An 18,349-nucleotide genomic window follows, 5' to 3' on the forward strand; every position below is an offset into this window, starting at 1 on the left:
TAGTTCAGGACAGCAATACTCAAGAGAAGGGAAACAAAAGAGGTGAGCTCTAAGGCTGCCCTAACTTACTGCCTAGAGATTTTCTACACCAGAATAGAGATGAGCAGTTCCCCCGAGTTGAGGAAACAGATTTGAGCATGTGAGGAAGACAGAGCCCCTAGAATTTACCAGAGGACTGAGAGAGCATGAGCCAGACCAACAGCAAGAAAAACATGAGTAAAACAAGATCAAGAGTGGGGCTCCTGGCTGGATCAGTCAATGGAGTGTGCAACTCTTGGTCTTGGAGTTGTGGGTTCGAGCCTCAAGTTGGGTGTAGAGATTACCTGAAAATAAAATCTTTAAAAAAATAAAAAACAAAGACAACACAAGAGCACACTATATTCTGTAATCCTCCCTTATTCACAGTATTGCTTTTCATGGCTTGAGTTAGCCACAATCAACTATGGTCTGGAAGCAGATGATTCTCCTTCTGATGAATCGTCAAAAAGTCCATAGTAGCCTAATGCTAGGTCACAATGCCTACGCCATTATCTCATCTCATGCCATCTCATCATGTAGGCATTTTATCGTCTCGGATTATCACAAGAAGAGTGAGCCCAGTACAATAAAATATTTTGAGAGAAAGACTGCATTCATATAACTTCTGTTGTTGTAATTATTCTACTTTATTATCTTTGTTGTAAATCTCTTATTGCACCTAATTTATAAATTAAACTTTATCATAAGTAAGTATGTATAGAAAAAAAACATAGTATGTACTGGGTCCAGTATGATCTGTGCTTTCAGACATCCACTAGGGGTCTTTGGAACATATCCACCACAAACAAGGGGGGGCTGCCGTATGTTCAAAAAGAAACAGCATGAAAATTTTTAAGAGAGATAAGGGAAATACAAAAATGCCCTAAAATTTTATATTGAGACAAAAATAATGTCTAGATTAAAAAAAATAGTCATCCTAACAGCAAGTTAGACACTAAACAAAGAAAGATTAGTGAATGTGAACACACAGCAAGAGACACTCTCTAAAATGAAATACAAAGAGAAAAGAGACCAAAAACAAAAATAAAAAAAGAAAGAAGACAACAATCAGTTCAGTTGATAGACAAGTTTAATCCATTTAATATATGTACAAGTGGATTCCTACAAAGAGAGTGAAGGATAGAAAAAGTATTTGATGGCCCCAATTTCTCCAAATATAGTGAAAACTATAAACCCATAAATTTCAACTCAATAAACTCCAAAAAGGATAAACATGAAGAAAAGTATACCAAGAGACAAATTACTTAAAGCCAGTGATAAAGAGAACAATCTTAAAAGTGAAAGACGAAAAAAAAAAGAAGAAAGAAAGTGTCTTACATACAAAACAGATGAACATAAGGGAAGGGAAGCAAAAATAACAGAAAAACAGGAAGGGGGACAAAACATAAGAAACTCTTAAATATAGAGAAGAAACAGAAGGTTGCTGGAAGGGTTGTGGGAGGAGGATGGGCTAAATGGTTAAGGACCATTAAGGAATCTACTCCTGAAATCATTTTTGTGCCATATTCTAACTAACTTGGATATAAATTTAAAAATATATTATTAATAATAAAAGTGTCTTACACAAGGTGGTAAAAAAGATAGGAATGACAGCAGACTTCTCAAAAACATGACAGGCCAGAATGCAGCAAAGTACTAAACGGGAAAAAAAGAATCGGTCATCTTAAGATTTTATACCCAGAGAAAATACATTTCAAAAATAAAAGTTTTTGTTCAGACTTACAAAAAGAATTCATCACTAGGAGACCAGTACTACAAGAAATATAAAAGGAGGTCTTTCAGACAGGGAAAAAACAAACAAACAAAAAAAAAACCCACAAGATTTTTGACTGAATTATGTATGTATACAAAGGAATGAAGAGCAGAAAATATTGTGTGTAAATACAGAAGACTTTAAAAATAAATTTAATTCTCGTTAAAATATAGCTATTTATAGCAAAAATAATGTTACACAATTCATAACATACACAGAAATGAAACACAAAAGGGAATGAAAGTACAGTCATTAGGTTCTCATGTTCTATATAAAGTAGTAGCTGATTGTGACAAGCTAAAGATACATACTACAAAGTCTAAAGCAATCACTCAAAACAAAGAGAAAAGATGCACAGCCAATAGCCAAGGAAGGAAATAATATGAAATGATAAAAAACATACTATTAATTTCAACATAGGCAGAAAAAAACAAAACAAGGGAAAAAGAACAGACAAGATGACCAGAAAACAAAGAGTAAATGGGTAGATCTTAACCCAGTCCTATCAACAATAACATTAGATGCAAATGGTCTGAGAACCCTGATTAATAAGTCATCAAATTGGATTTTTTTTAAAAGACCAAACCTACGCTGTCTACAAGAAACTTACTTTAAATAGAAAGCACATATTTGTTAAAAGTAAAGGCAGAAATATATACCATGCTAAAACTAATCAAAAGAAAAATAAAGTTGATTTCAGTGCAAATAATATTACCAAGAATAAAGAAGGTGATTTCATAATGATAAAAGGAATGAATTCATCAAGAGAACATAACATCCTTAAATGTTAATACATCTAAAAACAAAGAAATAGACACACAGAGACAGATAAATCCATAATTGTACTTGGAGATTTCAACTCCCCTTTCAGAGTAACTGATAAGGGCAAGTAGACAGAAAAATCAATGGAGATACAGATTTGAACAATACTGTCAACCAAGAGTTCTATGTTTTAAAAAGCCTCTTCTGAGTAGCTTATGGATACTAATCAGTGCTCCCTTAAATCTGAGAAGAGAAAATTCAAGAACTGCCAGACAAGGACAAAAACTTCTAATGCTTTAAGTGTGCTGGAAATTTCAGAAAACTCATTCTCACAGAAAAGGCTGGCTTGAGCAGTACAGTTAAAAAATTCAAACAGACACTTGGCTAGCAAGTAATAGTTATTTTTAAATGCTCTAATAAACTTTTGAAGTATTTTTAATAATTGGTAAATAAGAATTATATAAGAATCCAAGATGTATATAAAAGTCCTAAATAAGGTAAATCTTTGGCCAAATTAGAACTGGTTCTATCATTGTAATTTTTAAAGTGCCTATGTCTTCTCTCTGATCATATCACAGACTGAAACATAATGCCACTCTAACATTTCATTCATTGACCTTTTATATTTTCCACATAGGTTTTATCAGTTAGCTATATTATCACTGCTTCCACCAACTAAAATTATGAGATTTAGTGTCTTTTATGACTCTTCTAAACTTCAGACAATGCTGAAGTAACATCATTTGATGTTACTCTTCATGTCCTCTGTATAGAAGTTTCAAATGTCATCTCTCTGATGAACTTGGTATCAATAATGATCGTATTGTTCTGCATTGTCCATTTAAATATAACTTCTATGATTCTTAATTAATCCTAAGATACTATACTAATATAGTGAGTTAAAGAAAGAGGCATCTTTGTTACCTGGACCATTTCTAAAGACCAAAAAAAATTTTTTTTGGTTTATTTTTTTTAATATGAAATTTAATGTCACATTGGTTTCCACACAACACCCAGTGCTCCTCCTAACAGGTGCCCTCCTCAATATCCATCACCCACCCACCCCCTCCCCCCCACTCCCCATCAACCCTCAGTTTATTCTCAGTTGTTGTTTTTGTAATTTTTTTTTTTTAACGTTTATTTATTTTTGAGACAGAGAGAGACAGAGCATGAACGGGGAAGGGTCACAGAGAGAAGGAGACACAGAATCTGAAACAGGCTCCAGGCTCTGAGCTATCAGCACAGAGCCCGACGCGGGGCTCGAACCCACGGACTGTGAGATCATGACCTGAGCCGAAGTCGGACGCTTAACCGACTGAGCCACCCAGGCGCCCCAATTCTCAATTTTTAAGAGTCTAAAGACTAAAATTCTTAAAGAAGACTCCAATTGGGATGGCAAAGTCAAAGTGGTAGGTGAATTTTTTTATAATGTAATAACAGACATAAAGTTAATACATTTTAAGCTTCAGGTGAAAGTGTTAACTTTATATGTGTAAGTGTATAAAATGTATTAAAATCAACAAAGAAAGCTTATGAATTAAATAGTTTGAAACCAGTTGTTGAGAAGAAACTTGATCTTTGATAATATAGTCTTCTCTTAATGAGAAAGCTGTAAGAAAAAAAAAAATTATTCTGTACCTCCAGTAGGCAGCCTGGCCAACATAGGTTCCTTATCTCCCTCAAACACTCTCACTTTCTAACAGCCTGTTAACTTTTTAAGCTTTTGTGTTGACTTTTGTCATGCCCTTGAATCGTTTTTTTTTTTTAACAAAAGTTTCTCATTTCTAAAAAAGCTGAATTTCCTAATAATTATTGTTTCTTGTGGCTATGTTTTATTTTAATTCCTGTCACTCTAAACCAAGACTCTAATCATTTCTTATCTTGGACACCTATGACCTACACTTATATTCTGCTATAATCTCTAGTCTGCTGGCAACTCTTTATGCTACTACCTTCATAAATTTGGGCCACAAAATGAAACATAGTAAAACTGATTAAGACATAAGGTATATTTTATATACCAAAACTATCATTGGTATTTCCCAGATAGTCACTAGGTAGCACTACTGAGCAGAGAGGGTATTGGGAAAAAAAGTAAATTCTTCCTATCTTTAATTAGCTCAGCTGTCTTATGAGAGCTGCCCTGTTTATCAAGCCCAAAACATGGGCAGAGCCCAGATGTGACTAAAAATGAATATTATTCAACATGTGTACTTGCCAGGATAGACAGAATCATATTCATGATCCTGTGTATACAGACTGGCCACACAACTATGAACAAAGTGATACCTAAGATTATGTTTCTTTTATTTTTTTATTTTTTAATGCTTTTATTTATTTTTGAGAGACAGAGAGATGGAGTGAGTAGGGGAAGGGCATAGAGAGAGAGAGACAGAGAGAGAGAGAGGGAGACACAGAATCTTAAGTAGACTCCATGCTCTGAGTTCTCAGCACAGAGCCCAACACAGGGCTCAAACTAGCCATGAGATCATGATCTGAGCTGAAAACAGATTCAACTGAGCCACCCAAGAGTCCCAAGATTATGTTTCTAAGTATAAAATATTCTTGCTAATTGGTGGCAATTTTAAAACATACTTTATAGAAGTCCCTGGAGATTTATCGATGCCTTTAGTGTCCATCATTAGGATCCTGCCTTAAGGAAAATCGTGGACTAAATCATCAATTACCTCTATATTATACCAGAATAGTATTCTATTCTGTTGCTGTTAATTACTGTAATAAATGAACCAGAGACCATCAGTCCTATTAACAGGTGGTTCCTACGCTTCCTTCAAGTTTGCAAAAAGCTAGAGGCCCAGTAGCTGGAGGTCAGAAAATACAGTCTTTAGGAAGGAACATCCAAAGAATAATAGTCTCAGCAGAGGCCTTTTGAGTGCACCTGACTGTCACTGATGCCGTAAAAAAAAAAAAAAATCAACTCCTGTGTCGGACTTCCTTCCCAGTGTAACCTGACACTGCCACCAAGCTCAGACTATGGAACAGATTATACCAGGAAACCGAGTCAGTACCTACAGAACTCTTTTATTTGAAAATCAGATACAAGCATGCTTTTGGCCCAAGGTCCAACAGAACAAGAATTAATTCTGCAGCTGAATGAAATAGTGGTTTTGAGAAAATAGCTTTCTTTCTTCATTTTTCATTACCCCTCTTTTGTGACTGGCTGTCCTTGGGCAAACGGGAATGAAATGAATGGTTTGAATGATATGTTGATGGTATTCAACTCTTGGAATGGTATGCTGCTCCTACTGATCCCTCAGAAATCAGGAAAAATATTCTCTGAAAAGCCTTACTATAGTTCATAAACTGTAGCAGATTGTATTTTCCAGATCCAGATTTTATTTTCCAAAAATATCTCCCTTCCCACACGTTCTTTTCCAACATTACCTTGTCTCTCTTCCCTCAAGAGGTGGAGTCTATTCCTCTCACCTTGAATCTGGGCAGGCTCCTGTCTGCTTTGACCAATAGAATATGGCAAAAAAAGTAATGCTGTATGAATTCTGAGAGCAGGTCACAAAAAGATATCAGCTTCTGCCTCATTGTCTTGGCACATTCACTGAGGGATGATAGTTTCCCTGTGGGGAGTCCAACTCCCCTGATCTGGCCATGCTAGAGAGGCTATGCAAAGGCACTTCAGTCAACAGTCCCAGCTGAATCCGGCTTTCCAGTCATTCCCTATCATGGCCCCAGCCTTGTGAGAGAAGCCATCTTAAATCTTTTGGACCAGCCTCTCCACTAGCTGAGTATCACTTAGGGAACTCAGTAATGCCATGAGAAGCAAAAGAATATGTCCCCCAAGTCCTGGTAAAACCGATCAGCAGAATTTTTGAGCACCTTAAAATGGTTATTATTTCACATTGATAAGTTTGAGGTAGTTGTTATGCAGCCATAGCAACTGGAACATAAACTATGTAATTGTTAGGTAAATTTTTTTTTTTCGTTTTTTTTTTTTTTTTTTTTGGGACAGAGAGAGACAGAGCATGAACGGAGAGGGGCAGAGAGAGAGGGAGACACAGAATCGGAAACAGGCTCCAGGCTCTGAGCCATCAGCCCAGAGCCTGACGCGGGGCTCGAACTCACGGACCGTGAGATCGTGACCTGGCTGAAGGCGGACGCTTAACTGACTGCGCCACCCAGGCGCCCCTGTTAGGTAAATTTAAAGATGGAAATTGTATAGAAGATACAACACATATTAATTGGCCCTGCCTGCAAAACTAATCAGAACAATGGTCAGAGAGTATACGTGTCTTTACCGAGTTGTTTCACCTTATACGGCAATGTAATTATTTGCATAGGCTCAGTAAGAATCTATCCTTCTGGGACGCCTGGGTAGCTCAGTCAGTTACGTGTCTGACTCTTGGTTTCAGCTCAGGTCATGATCTCGAGGTTCTTGAATTCAAGCCCCGCATCTGGCTCTGCAGTGGCAGCACAGAGCCTGCTTGGGATTCTCTCTCTCTCCTTCTCTGTCTGCCCCTCCCTCCCTCAACGCTAGCATGTGCATGAACGCTTTCTGATCTCAAAATAAATAAACTTAAAAAAAAAAAAAAAAAAAAAAGAATCTATCCTTCTTCCTGCAAGGATATAATTAGATGAGACAAATTTGTAACCATGACCATGCCAGAAATGTTTCATTTAACGGTAAATCTCATTTAATTAGGCATGACAAGCTCACTAGTAAGAACAATAATTACACTCCAATATGCAGAAACAATGCTTCAAAGCAACTATCCTGGTACCTGCTCGATGGCTTGTGGAATCTCAGTGTTATGGGTAGTAAAGAATGTCACTTTCTGCAAACGCTGACGAATCTGGGGATCTTGGAGTAGTAGGGTACCTCCACAATCATAGGTACCACAGGTAAAAACCAATGCAGGCAAACAGGCTGCTTTTGGGTTCCTAATGGTTCCTTAGCTTAGATTTTGTGAACTGTAAGGGCAATAAAAATATTTCTGGTACTATAGAAGTGACAGAAAAATATATATGACTAGGGGCTACGTGCTAAGATTAACTCTCTGATCTTAACATCATGTGATTTTGGTTTAATTAAACATGAAAGTTAAAAAGGCTAACTAATACCTTGTCCCTACAAAAATGAAATAAGATAAATATAACAAAGTATCATATTAATAGTACTGCTAGTACATCAAGAAATTGTGAAACAAACATTTGGTGAAATCCACACTTAACTATACAGATTTGATCATAGGTAAGATATGAAAAAGTGAAACTGATGTATTTTTTTTTTACCTTACCCTATTCCTTCCTCTGTGACTACAGACCAGTAAGATTTACATTTCTAAAAGGTTTACATTTTAAGAGATCATGGAATTACATGGCAATCCCAAAGCTTTGCACCCTGACATAAGTTAATAAAAAAAAAGAGAAACACCGTATCTGTTTTTTTTTAATCAAAAACAGAGATGTGTGGTTTTTAAAACCTGAAGCTGATTAAACGGTACACAATCAGAATTACCAACTGCCACATAAGAATAGGAACTGTAAATATCACCATCTCTTTATTCTGTGAGCCACTAGGTTGTTCTGAAAGCTAGTCTTCTTTGCATTGTGTTTTACTGCAAATAAAAATTACCTCAGAGCTCAAAAATTAGGAGTTTTTTTTCTTGGACAAATCAAACTTGACAAAAATACTGAATATGTTAATAATCCTGGCCAACAAAGATAACAAAATAAGCTTATTATATATGTGTTGACTCTCAGCCTGTATTAATTCAACGGGTGACAGGTATCCTTACAAAGAAGTGTAATTTCATCTAAGCAGTAGATCCTGAGAAAGCATTTACCCATTGTTGGCAAAACATTTAGTTCCCTACTAAATTATATATAACCCTTTGAAAATTTTTTCTGAACAACTCTGATACGTAGGCTGTCCTCCACACTCATAAGGAATTGCTTCTAAAGAAACAGGATCCCAGGGGCGCCTGGGTGGCTCAGTCGGTTGAGCATCCAACTTCGGCTCAGGTCACAACCTCGCAGTTTGTGAGTTCAGGCCCCACATCGTGCTCTGTGCTGACAGCTTGGAGCCTGGAGCCTGCTTCAGATTCTTTGTCTCCTTCTCTCTCTGCCCCTCCCTCACTTGTGCTCTGTCTCTCTCTATCAAAAATAAATAAATATAAAAAAAATAATTTTTTTTTAAAAAAGAAACAGAGGGGCACCTGGGTGGCTCAGTCGGTTGAGCGGCCGACTTCGGCTCAGGTCATGATCTCGCAGTCCGTGAGTTCGAGCCCCGCATCGGGCTCTGTGCTGATGGCTCAGAGTCCGGAGCCTGTTTCAGATTCTGTGTCTCCCTCTCTCTGACCCTCCCCTGTTCATGCTCTGTCTCTGTCTGTCTCAAATATAAACATTAAAAAAAAAATAAAATTAAAAAAAAAAATAAAAAAGAAACAGAATCCCCAAGTTTACATAACAACAGTGGAGACTCAGAAGGTGATAGGAGCCCAGAAGAGGTCCCTAATTTTTCTCAATTGGTACGTGGTTTCTTTTTCAATCTCCTCCTTTCCTCTTTTCTTCTTTCAATCGCATAGGGAAGGAGGATGAGTTTAACCTCCTGGAGTGAATGTAAGAGTTGGACTAGACGAGACAAGTTAGCCTAGTTAAACTAACTTGCTTGACTTAGGTTTCCTGATTGAAGTCAGACAGATGCAGAAATGGTATCAGGAGTGGGATCCCCAAAAACAGACTTCAAAGGACTCTGGTATTGGTTTGATTTGATCCAAAATGCCACATCACCATTAATCAAATTAATGCTGGCTACAGATTATAACAAAGTATCCGCTGAAGAAATGCCTTAAGGGACCAAGGGGCTGTCACATTTGAGTTGGGCAGAAATGAGTACAAAGATTGTGGTATGGCATGGTTTCTGAATGCACTGAAGCACTCACTGAAAGAAAATGACAAGCTTGGGTCTTTAAACGTTCAGCTCCCATTTATGAACAGAGAACCAGAGAACTTCAATGGCAGCCCGAATAAAAACCTTGATGTCTTACAGCCACAGAGCTCACCTTGCTCACATCAGATTTAACTGTGCCAGTTGCACAATTACAATGTAAGCTGACCTCCACAGACTCACCATGTCTCATGCATGAAAGTGAAAGCACTGAGCAAGACTTGGGATGGGGATTATCTGGGTGAACTCAGCTGAAGCCAAGGATCTTGAACCCCCAAGCTATTCTGAGCCTCCCTTGCCAGTGGAAATAGAAATAGCCTGCTCTCCTGTGTCTGAAGAGATTACCTTTCCCCTGGGTTGAAGAACCTGCGCTTACCTCACGATAACTCTAAGGGCAGTTTCCTTGCAGAAGAATTCCTCTTCTCCTCACGATCAAGATCTCTACTGTTACTCATAACAGGGTAAACTCACAGCATTCTTTGGGGAGTAAGTATAAAGTCTGGTCCATAAAGCAATAACTTATACACAAAAATAATTGCAAAAGTTGGCTAATTTGTGTTGGTAGATACCTAGGAAATCTGTGTGAGAATGATTCTAAGAGTGTTAGATCAAGGAAAACATAATATAATGCCAGATTGGGATATTTTTTAAAAAACAAATCACTTACCAGAGATTTAATGGTTATCATGTACAACTAGAAGGGGCTCTAAGAGTTAATTTTGCTGGCTGATTGAAACTTGGACCCATGACAGCCCTCCATTTAGTAAGACTGGGAAGCTGCAACTGCCCCGTCATGATGCCGAGGCAGAAACCCAATGGCTTAAGAAAACAGGTATGTTGGAGTGGATTTATCATGTGCAACTTGCACATACAACCCATCCACCATGATACTCTGTAAGAGGGCCCAGTGGATTCTCTGTTCACTAAGGCTCCAGCTTCATAACTGAAGTGCCATTATATGGGCAAAAGGTTATTAGTCTGGCCCTTTAACACCCCATCAGTCACAGAATTCACCACGTTGCTACAAAGGTAAGAACCTCTCCATTTTCTCCCCTTGGTTTCTTCTATGGCACTATTACAAACTCCAAGTATTTATTTGTCTGGTTTGTTTTGGTTTATTCGCTTTTTTACCTATTTTTGTTTTCCTCTGTCTCCCCCTCTAGCACATAAGTTCCATGAAAGCAGGGCTGTCTCTATCATGTTCACCACTCTATGCTGACTGCCTAGCACAGTACCTGGTGCATTGGCATTCAATAAGGATGTGTTGAAGGCATAAATAGTTGGTCTTTGTCCACATTAAATTCTGGTCCTCCTTTCTCATGGAATAGATACGTTCACAAAAACACTATCCTCCCAAAGAGAAGATTTACATGTGAGTTAAAAACTAGCACGGGCATCTATAATCTCCTCTTTGTATTTCTTCAGCTTAGAACGGACGACCTGGTCTGCTGATACCACCGCTTTCATTAACTTATATGATGCCTAGAAAAACATAATAAAGGTCAATTCAGTGTGTCACCATCTGTCCCTTCATGAGAATGTTTGAACAGGATCCTGTCTTTATCCAGAACCACATCTCTGACCTCAGTCACATGTCACCTCATATCACAAGTTGATAAATTCCCAAATATCATTAAAGTATACTTCTGACTCATTGAGCAATTCTTGTACAGGCTGAAGCACTTTCTAAAAGACTGTCATGAGGTAGCTTTTACTTGTTCCAAGTAGATGATGGATTCATTCAGATCACAGCATTTCAAAATTCAACATTCCCTTTAATCAAAGGTTCTATTTTCCACCTATGAACCTTTACTTCCAGCATCCAGTAGATGCTTTCATTACCAGCCAATTTTACCCACACACATGCACAAACACATTTTTATCACTACAAGAGTTAAGTATATACATGATCACAAGTAACTAAGAGAGAAACAGTATTAAGATCTAGGCAATATGTTAAGTTCAACTACTATCTAAATTAACTGCCTCTGGCTCATTAGTATCATGGCTTACTTCGAATTCACACCTTAGCAAAACTGCAAAATACTGTATGCCTTGGACCTTCAGAGTTGTGTTTACATAGTTCAAACCTTCCAAGTTAAAATTCTTAGATGCCAAAGATGTAAAGATCTGTGTTCCCAGCAGGGTTTAAAACAAACAAACAAAAATTAAAAAAAAAAAAAAAAAGATTTAACACACTTACACACAATGTTATACGTCAATTATCTCAATAAAGCTGGAAAAAAAAAAAAATACAGCAGAATGCCTCTCTCATCTGAAAGAACTGGACCAGTTTGTTAGTTGGCTACTCACAGAAGTTAGTTAAAGCAGGAATCCTAGAGAATGATAAATATACATGTAACCATTTTATTTCATTTAAACTGTGTATAAATATAATTCATTCACCCATTCTCTGTGTAGGACCCCTGCCTTACATCTGAACTGAGATCTGCTGACTGGTATTCCAGTCTTTCCTGCAGAACCCATGCCGGTAATGCATCATTTATGACTGCAGTTTTCAGTTCCTTTAAAGTGCAGCAAAAATTTCAACACATATGAAACAATCGGAGAGCAAATTTCTTACTTTTTATCATTTTCTGCCATTATTTTGCATTTGTCTTGTTCACTGCTAATTTGACAGGCAATTTTGGAAACAACTCTCTTTTCTCACTATTTTTCACAGCATTCAAATTAGTTTTCGTAGAAACAACTCCCCTTTTTAATACAAATATTGCATCAGTTTGCAGAACATTAAATAATAAATGTATTCTGCATAGTTTGTGGACAAACTCAGCTGACTCTTAAAGCAAGTAATTTGACTTGTGGGGGTAAAAGTGCACCAGCATCACACTGAGAAGCCTATGGGCTACAAACAGCACACTGGGAACACCAGTCAGTATGTTCTCCCAAGGAAACGGACAGTATGGCTTAATCCACCTGCTTGGTTAATTAAACGTCAGTTCAGAATCTTTGCTATGTGGTAATTCAGGTCTTAAGCATAGCTGTCTAAGAAGAAAGCTCCAAAGATTCCTTCCCATATGTAGATAGGCTGCCTTTTATATTTTTCTTCAATTATATATGATATACATTAGAGATAACAATGTCAAAGAGTAAAAAAAAAAAAAAAAAAGCACAAGAATACTGAAATAAAGCAACAGAAAAGGAATTCAGGTATTTAAGTAGAACATGATAAAATACTCAGAGATTCTGATTCCTAACAGCAACTAATTGAGTCAGTAAAACACGTTTTAAGGAAATTTTAACAGTCCCATATGAATTTGAAAAAAACTGATGACCCCATTTTAAAACATCCCTTCAACAACATAAGAAAAAAGCTTTCTGAGCTATAAATAAATGTCAGTGCTAGATACCTACATGAAAACATTCAACTTAGATTACTGTATTCCTTTTGTAAACATGAAAGCAGGAGAGGGTGTAAGGAGAAACTTACTTATTTCACTGGAAACTTGGTTCAGTTTATCTTGTGATCTGCTGATAAGGACAATCTTCATTCCATGTTTTGCTAACTGAAACAATAAAAAAAAAAAATTGAAGAGTTGAATCACCTGTATATTTCATTAAAAGACAGAAATCAGATATATTCTCATTTTAAGAAAAACCTGATAATATGATATACCTAACTAAAAAACCAATAAACCTAAGTTGTAATGAATGGACAAACCAAATGAAGACACTACAAAAGGATTCCCCACAGGGCTATCTTTCTAGATTAAGCAAGTATATAAATGTCAAAGGATCTCAGAAGGAGTAAGACTTTTACTTTTCATTTTGCACCTACCTACACTGCTTTAGTTTTTTAAAATCATAAATATCTATTACTTCTATAATTTAAAAGCTAGCTTTAAAAAAGATTTTGTTTTGGACTGGATACATAAAGATTGGAAGACTAGCAAAGAAAACTACAGTTAAAATGTTATAAATTCCTAAAACTAGATGAAATTCTTAAAATTTTATTTAGGCATGATGTTTTGTGGACAATAAAGGTAAACTGAGGTAGTTGATTGGACAAAATAAAGTATTTCCTGAAAACACCTTCTGTGTGTATACACAGAACTATGTAAGTGCTATATAGAATGAGTAGGATTTATAGGAATGTGGTTTCTAAATAGACAAGCAGAGGAAAAATACACTGATACATACGAAACGTTTTAGTGAACTATTCCAAACCGTATATAAATGAGCAATAAATCAGATATTTAAACTAAAAGTAATTTAGTAAACTAATATTCCAGTCTTGAATCCTAAAGTCAGTTTTTATTAAGTAGTGAGCAGTTTTGCAAATGAGAAAATGTGGAAAAACATTTTTTATTAAAATAACAAAGGTTAATAATAATTTGCTAAATTAATCTGCTATAAAACCACTAAAGAACCTGAGTCCATGCTTACAATTAAAAAAAATTAACAAAGGAGGAAAGACAAATAAGAGCTCTTAATTATAGAAAAGAAGCATCTAGTAAATGTAGAAGGAAAGATATTATTACAAAAATTACCAATTTTTTCAAAACCATGGTAATAACTAACTTAGGAAAAAACTGTCAATGGATGTTAAATCCACTGGACAAAAGACTGTTGGGAAACGGGTATTTTTTTCATACAGTCTCAAAGTATCATCCCACAGATTCTATATTAATTACAAAGGGGAAAAAGTACCTTCATAACAGAGAATGGTGGTAGACAGCATCTTAATAAATGATTTATCTTAACATAATAATGGGACAAGAGAGTTCTTGTACCTCCTGATAAAATGAACTCAGAAAGATAAAATATCATCTGGGTAGCATTCCTGCTAAAAAATGTCTAACCTGAGCTAATCATGAGGAAACATCAGACAAACTGAGAAATCTGCAAAACAACTGGCCTGTATTTTTCAAAAATGCCATTGTTATAAAAAAAATTTTTTTTTTAAAGCTAGGAAACTCTTCTAGTCAACAGACATGACACCTAAATGCAATGTATGATCCTTAACTGAATCTTGAAACCAAAAAGAGCTATAAACCTGGCTGGTTCAATTGTAAGAGCATGTTAACTCTTGATCTTGGGGTCATGAGTTCAAGCCCCACATTGGGTGTAGAGAGTACTTAAACAAATGAATAAATAAATAAAAAGAGCTATAAAGACCAATACTGAAACAATTTGGGAAACTTGCATATATAGGTTTTATATAATAGCATATCAAGTTAAACTTCCTGTGTGTGACCATTGCACCGTGGTTATAAGGTTGAACGTTCCTAGTTCTTAGAAGATGCATGCTGAAATCTTTAAGGGTGAGTTGTTAGGATGTCTGCAACTCACAAATGGTCCTGGCAAACAATATTAACTTAAAAATATCCATAATAGTAAATGAAAGTTAAATGTGACAAAATGTTAATAACTGGTGAATGCAGGTGAAAGGTATAGGGTATTTGTTATATTCTTCTTGCAACCTTCCTGGAGTTTTGACACTCGAAATAAAAACCTGGGACAACAAAAGGAGATTGGAAGAAAAAAAAAAAAACCTCTTTGGGAATGACAAATGAGAAATCCAGTGGATCTGCCAGGATCGTCATCACAACTGGGCCATATCATTAGCTTTGGGTGCCTTAGTGGAACTAGAAGGCAGGGAAGCTTGTCTTAAAAGAGTACTATCAACGCTCCTGCTTTGTACAGTCGTCCTCATACTATTATGGTTCCTATCCTTTCATGACATTCAAGAGAACTTGAGAACTCTTGGCCTATATCTGTCAGTATCTTTCTGTCAATTACAGTCCTTATTAAAAAATGATGCCATGGGGGCACCTGGGTGGCTCAGTCGGTTGAGCATCAGACTTTGGCTCAGGTCATGATTTCTCAGTTCATGAGTTTGAGCCCCACGTTGGGCTCTGTGCTGACAGCTCGGAGCCTGGAGCCTGCTTTGGATTCTGTGTCTCCCTCTCCCTCTCTCTCTCTGACACTCCCCTGCTAATGCTCTGCCTCTCAAAATGAATAAACTTAAAAAAAAAAAAAAATGATGCCATGGACTAGCCTAGAAATAAAACTACTCTATAATAGTAAATCCACCTATTGGAAAATAGTTCAAAACAACTGACTTTAAAACTAAGGACTGTCCAGGGCCCCCCGGGGGGCTCAGTCAGTTAAGCGACTGACTCTTGATTTCAGCTCAGGTCGCGATGCCACAGTTTGTGAGTTCGAGCCCCGCATCCGGCTCTGCACTCATAAGGCAGAGCCTGCTTGGGATTCTCTCTCTCTCCCTCTCCCTCTGCCCTCCCCAATGCTCTTTTTCTCTCAAAATAAATGAATAAACATTTTTTTAAAAATAAACAATTAAAACTAAGGACCGTCCATAATCACGCAATATAAAATAAAAATTACACTACATTTTTTCCAACATACTGGGATAGAAAGTTTTATACTCACTTTTGCACAAAAATTTATTTTAAAACTGTCTTTGCTTAAGCAAACATGGTGTTTCTGATTACAAAGTATACGTATTGTTCTATGCAACATTATATTTGTTTTTAACTTCAAACATCAAAACTACTATAAGAGACCATCCCATATTTGTTCTTATATTTTTAAGCCAAAAAGAAAGGTCTTGAAAATTACCTACCTCTTCTGCATATGACTTCCCAATTCCATCAGTACTACCTGTGACAACTGAGAAAAGAAAAAAACAGTTTAGGTGAAGAAGTACAACGAAGAACCAATCATCGTGAGGACCCATCAGTTACGTATACACAAGAAGACCTGTGTAATACTTTGATGTAAAAGATGCAGCCACACCAGTGGTTCAAATTTAAGACTGAATACCCACCACAATGGCTAAAATTTGAAAGACTGCAATATCAAGTATTGACATGGTTGTGCAGCAACTGGAACTTTCACATATTGTTGGTGGCACTGGAAACTGATACAATCATTCTGAGAAAAAAAATATTTGGCATTATGTCCAGAACTAAACATGTGCCTACCCTATGACCTAGCAATTCCCAAGAGGTATGAATGCTTCGTGTCTGCCAAAAGAATGCCCATGATCTCTTCATTTATGCATAACAGGTAAACATACCCAACTACTGATCTACAAGAGAGTAAGGAAGTAAATTGGGGTATGTTCATATAATGGAATACTAAATAGCAATAAAAAAGAACTATTGATTTACACAAAACATGCACAAACCTCCCACATATTATGTTAAGTGAAAAAAGTCTGACAGAAAAGTATACAAACTGCTGTGATTCCATTTATTAAGGTTTAAAAAAAAAAGGTAAAACTAATCTGTGATGACGAAAGTCAGAATATTGGTCACATCTGGGTAAGGGGATAGATGACAAGAAATGGGCATGAAGGGACCTCTAGGGTGGAGGATATATCCTATATTTTGATTTGGGTACCTGAGTGTGTAAAAATTCACTTTAAAAATGTATACTTAAGCACATACTTACTATCCCTGTTACACCTTAATAAACTCAATTTTTCAAAATTATGGGCAACCAAAAATTTGATTTCTTCTATGGGAAAGTATATTTCTCTTAATCATGGTATCTTCTCTCTGAAATACTGGAATGATGTTTGTTACAAATTCAGAGCATTGCCATCTACTCCAAAGTGTTAGGGATGCGCTTCAATTGGTTTTCTTTTCTTTTTTTTTTTTGTATGTTTGTCTATTTATTTTAATGTTTATTTATTTTGAGAAAGAGGGAGAGAATGGGGAGGGGAGGGGCAGAGAGAGAGGGAGACAGAGGATCCAAGGAGCATCCAGAGGAGCGCATGTGTGTGTGTGTGTGCACAAGTGTATGTGTGCTTTTAAATTGCCAACCCCACACTTACCTAAACCGGCATATCTATCATACTTTACTCTTTTTTAATGTTTATTTATTTGGGGGGGAGGGGCAGTGAGAGAGGGGGACAGAGGATCTGAAGCAGGCTCTGTGCTGACAGCAGAAAGCCTGATGCAGGGCTCGAACTCACAAACCATGAGATCATGACCTGAGCCGAAGTCGGACCCTTAACCAACTGAGCCACCCAGCTGTCCCTATCATACTTTAAAAGTCCTGGAAAGCCCAGAATATTGGAAGGACTAGAGATTATAAAATTTGCCTAATGGATATCAAGTCTTCCTTTTCCAGAGTCTCTGGTTTTGGAGTTTATAGTAGATACTGTTAGAGCACCAACCACATACCCCCCTTCCAGCACAAAGGTTCTCAGTCAACCTCCCACTAGGAGTGTTATCTGCTGAGCACCAACCAAGAACTGTCCTCAGACAAAGAGAGCTGCCTTGCCCAAGGTTATAGCCCCTCCCCTGGGTGGTATGTCTAAGGACTGGTCCACACTTGGGGACAAAGTTCTGACTCCTTTACTTCACTTAGGCATCTCTGAAGGGCTACGCAAGGTTCAGAAATTCCCATGGGATCAGCTGTGACCTCTGCTACACTTGCGTCACAGTTGCACATCTGCCTGTCCTATTCTGCTTCTGGTGCTTCCGTACAGAGGTTATTCCTGAGTGTACCCCCCAATGCACCCCCATGCACACACATTTCAATCAATGTCCGAGTGTTTCCTGATGAACTACTGAGCCTGCAGTCAAGCCTCTTCTTTCTTACATAATTGAATGTAGATTGAAGCAATACATGAACTTGGTTTGAAAAAGAAAATAGTTACAAAAGGTTTAAAGTGAAAAACAGCAGTACCTCACCCCACCCTTCTGCATCATAGCACCCCATTCTGCTCCAGCTCCAGAAGTAACCATTTTCATCGTTTCAGTTGGTTTTCCTTATGCCATCATCCTTGTTCTAAATCCTGTGCTCACACTGTTATCTCCTGATCCATTAATTTTTATATTACTTATTACAGTTGATGAGAACTCCCATTCCCCTTT

At 37.1% G+C, this 18,349-nt stretch overlaps 1 protein-coding gene across 1 annotated transcript in view; it reads right to left on the reverse strand.

Moving 5' to 3' along the window:
- HSD17B12 (hydroxysteroid 17-beta dehydrogenase 12) overlaps positions 1–18,349 on the reverse strand; it is a 165,170-nt gene that overhangs the window by 90,870 nt on the left and 55,951 nt on the right. Inside the window, exons 2-3 of the mRNA XM_019470161.2 lie at positions 16,084–16,130; positions 12,928–13,003 (exon numbers count right to left, since the gene is read on the reverse strand). Coding sequence (XP_019325706.1) covers positions 12,928–13,003; positions 16,084–16,130 — 123 coding nt within the window. The remainder of the gene's footprint in view (positions 1–12,927; positions 13,004–16,083; positions 16,131–18,349) is intronic.

Source organism: Panthera pardus, unplaced genomic scaffold, assembly GCF_024362965.1.
Source record: "Panthera pardus isolate Hobbes unplaced genomic scaffold, ASM2436296v1 HiC_scaffold_12, whole genome shotgun sequence".
Lineage (NCBI taxonomy): Eukaryota > Metazoa > Chordata > Mammalia > Carnivora > Felidae > Panthera > Panthera pardus.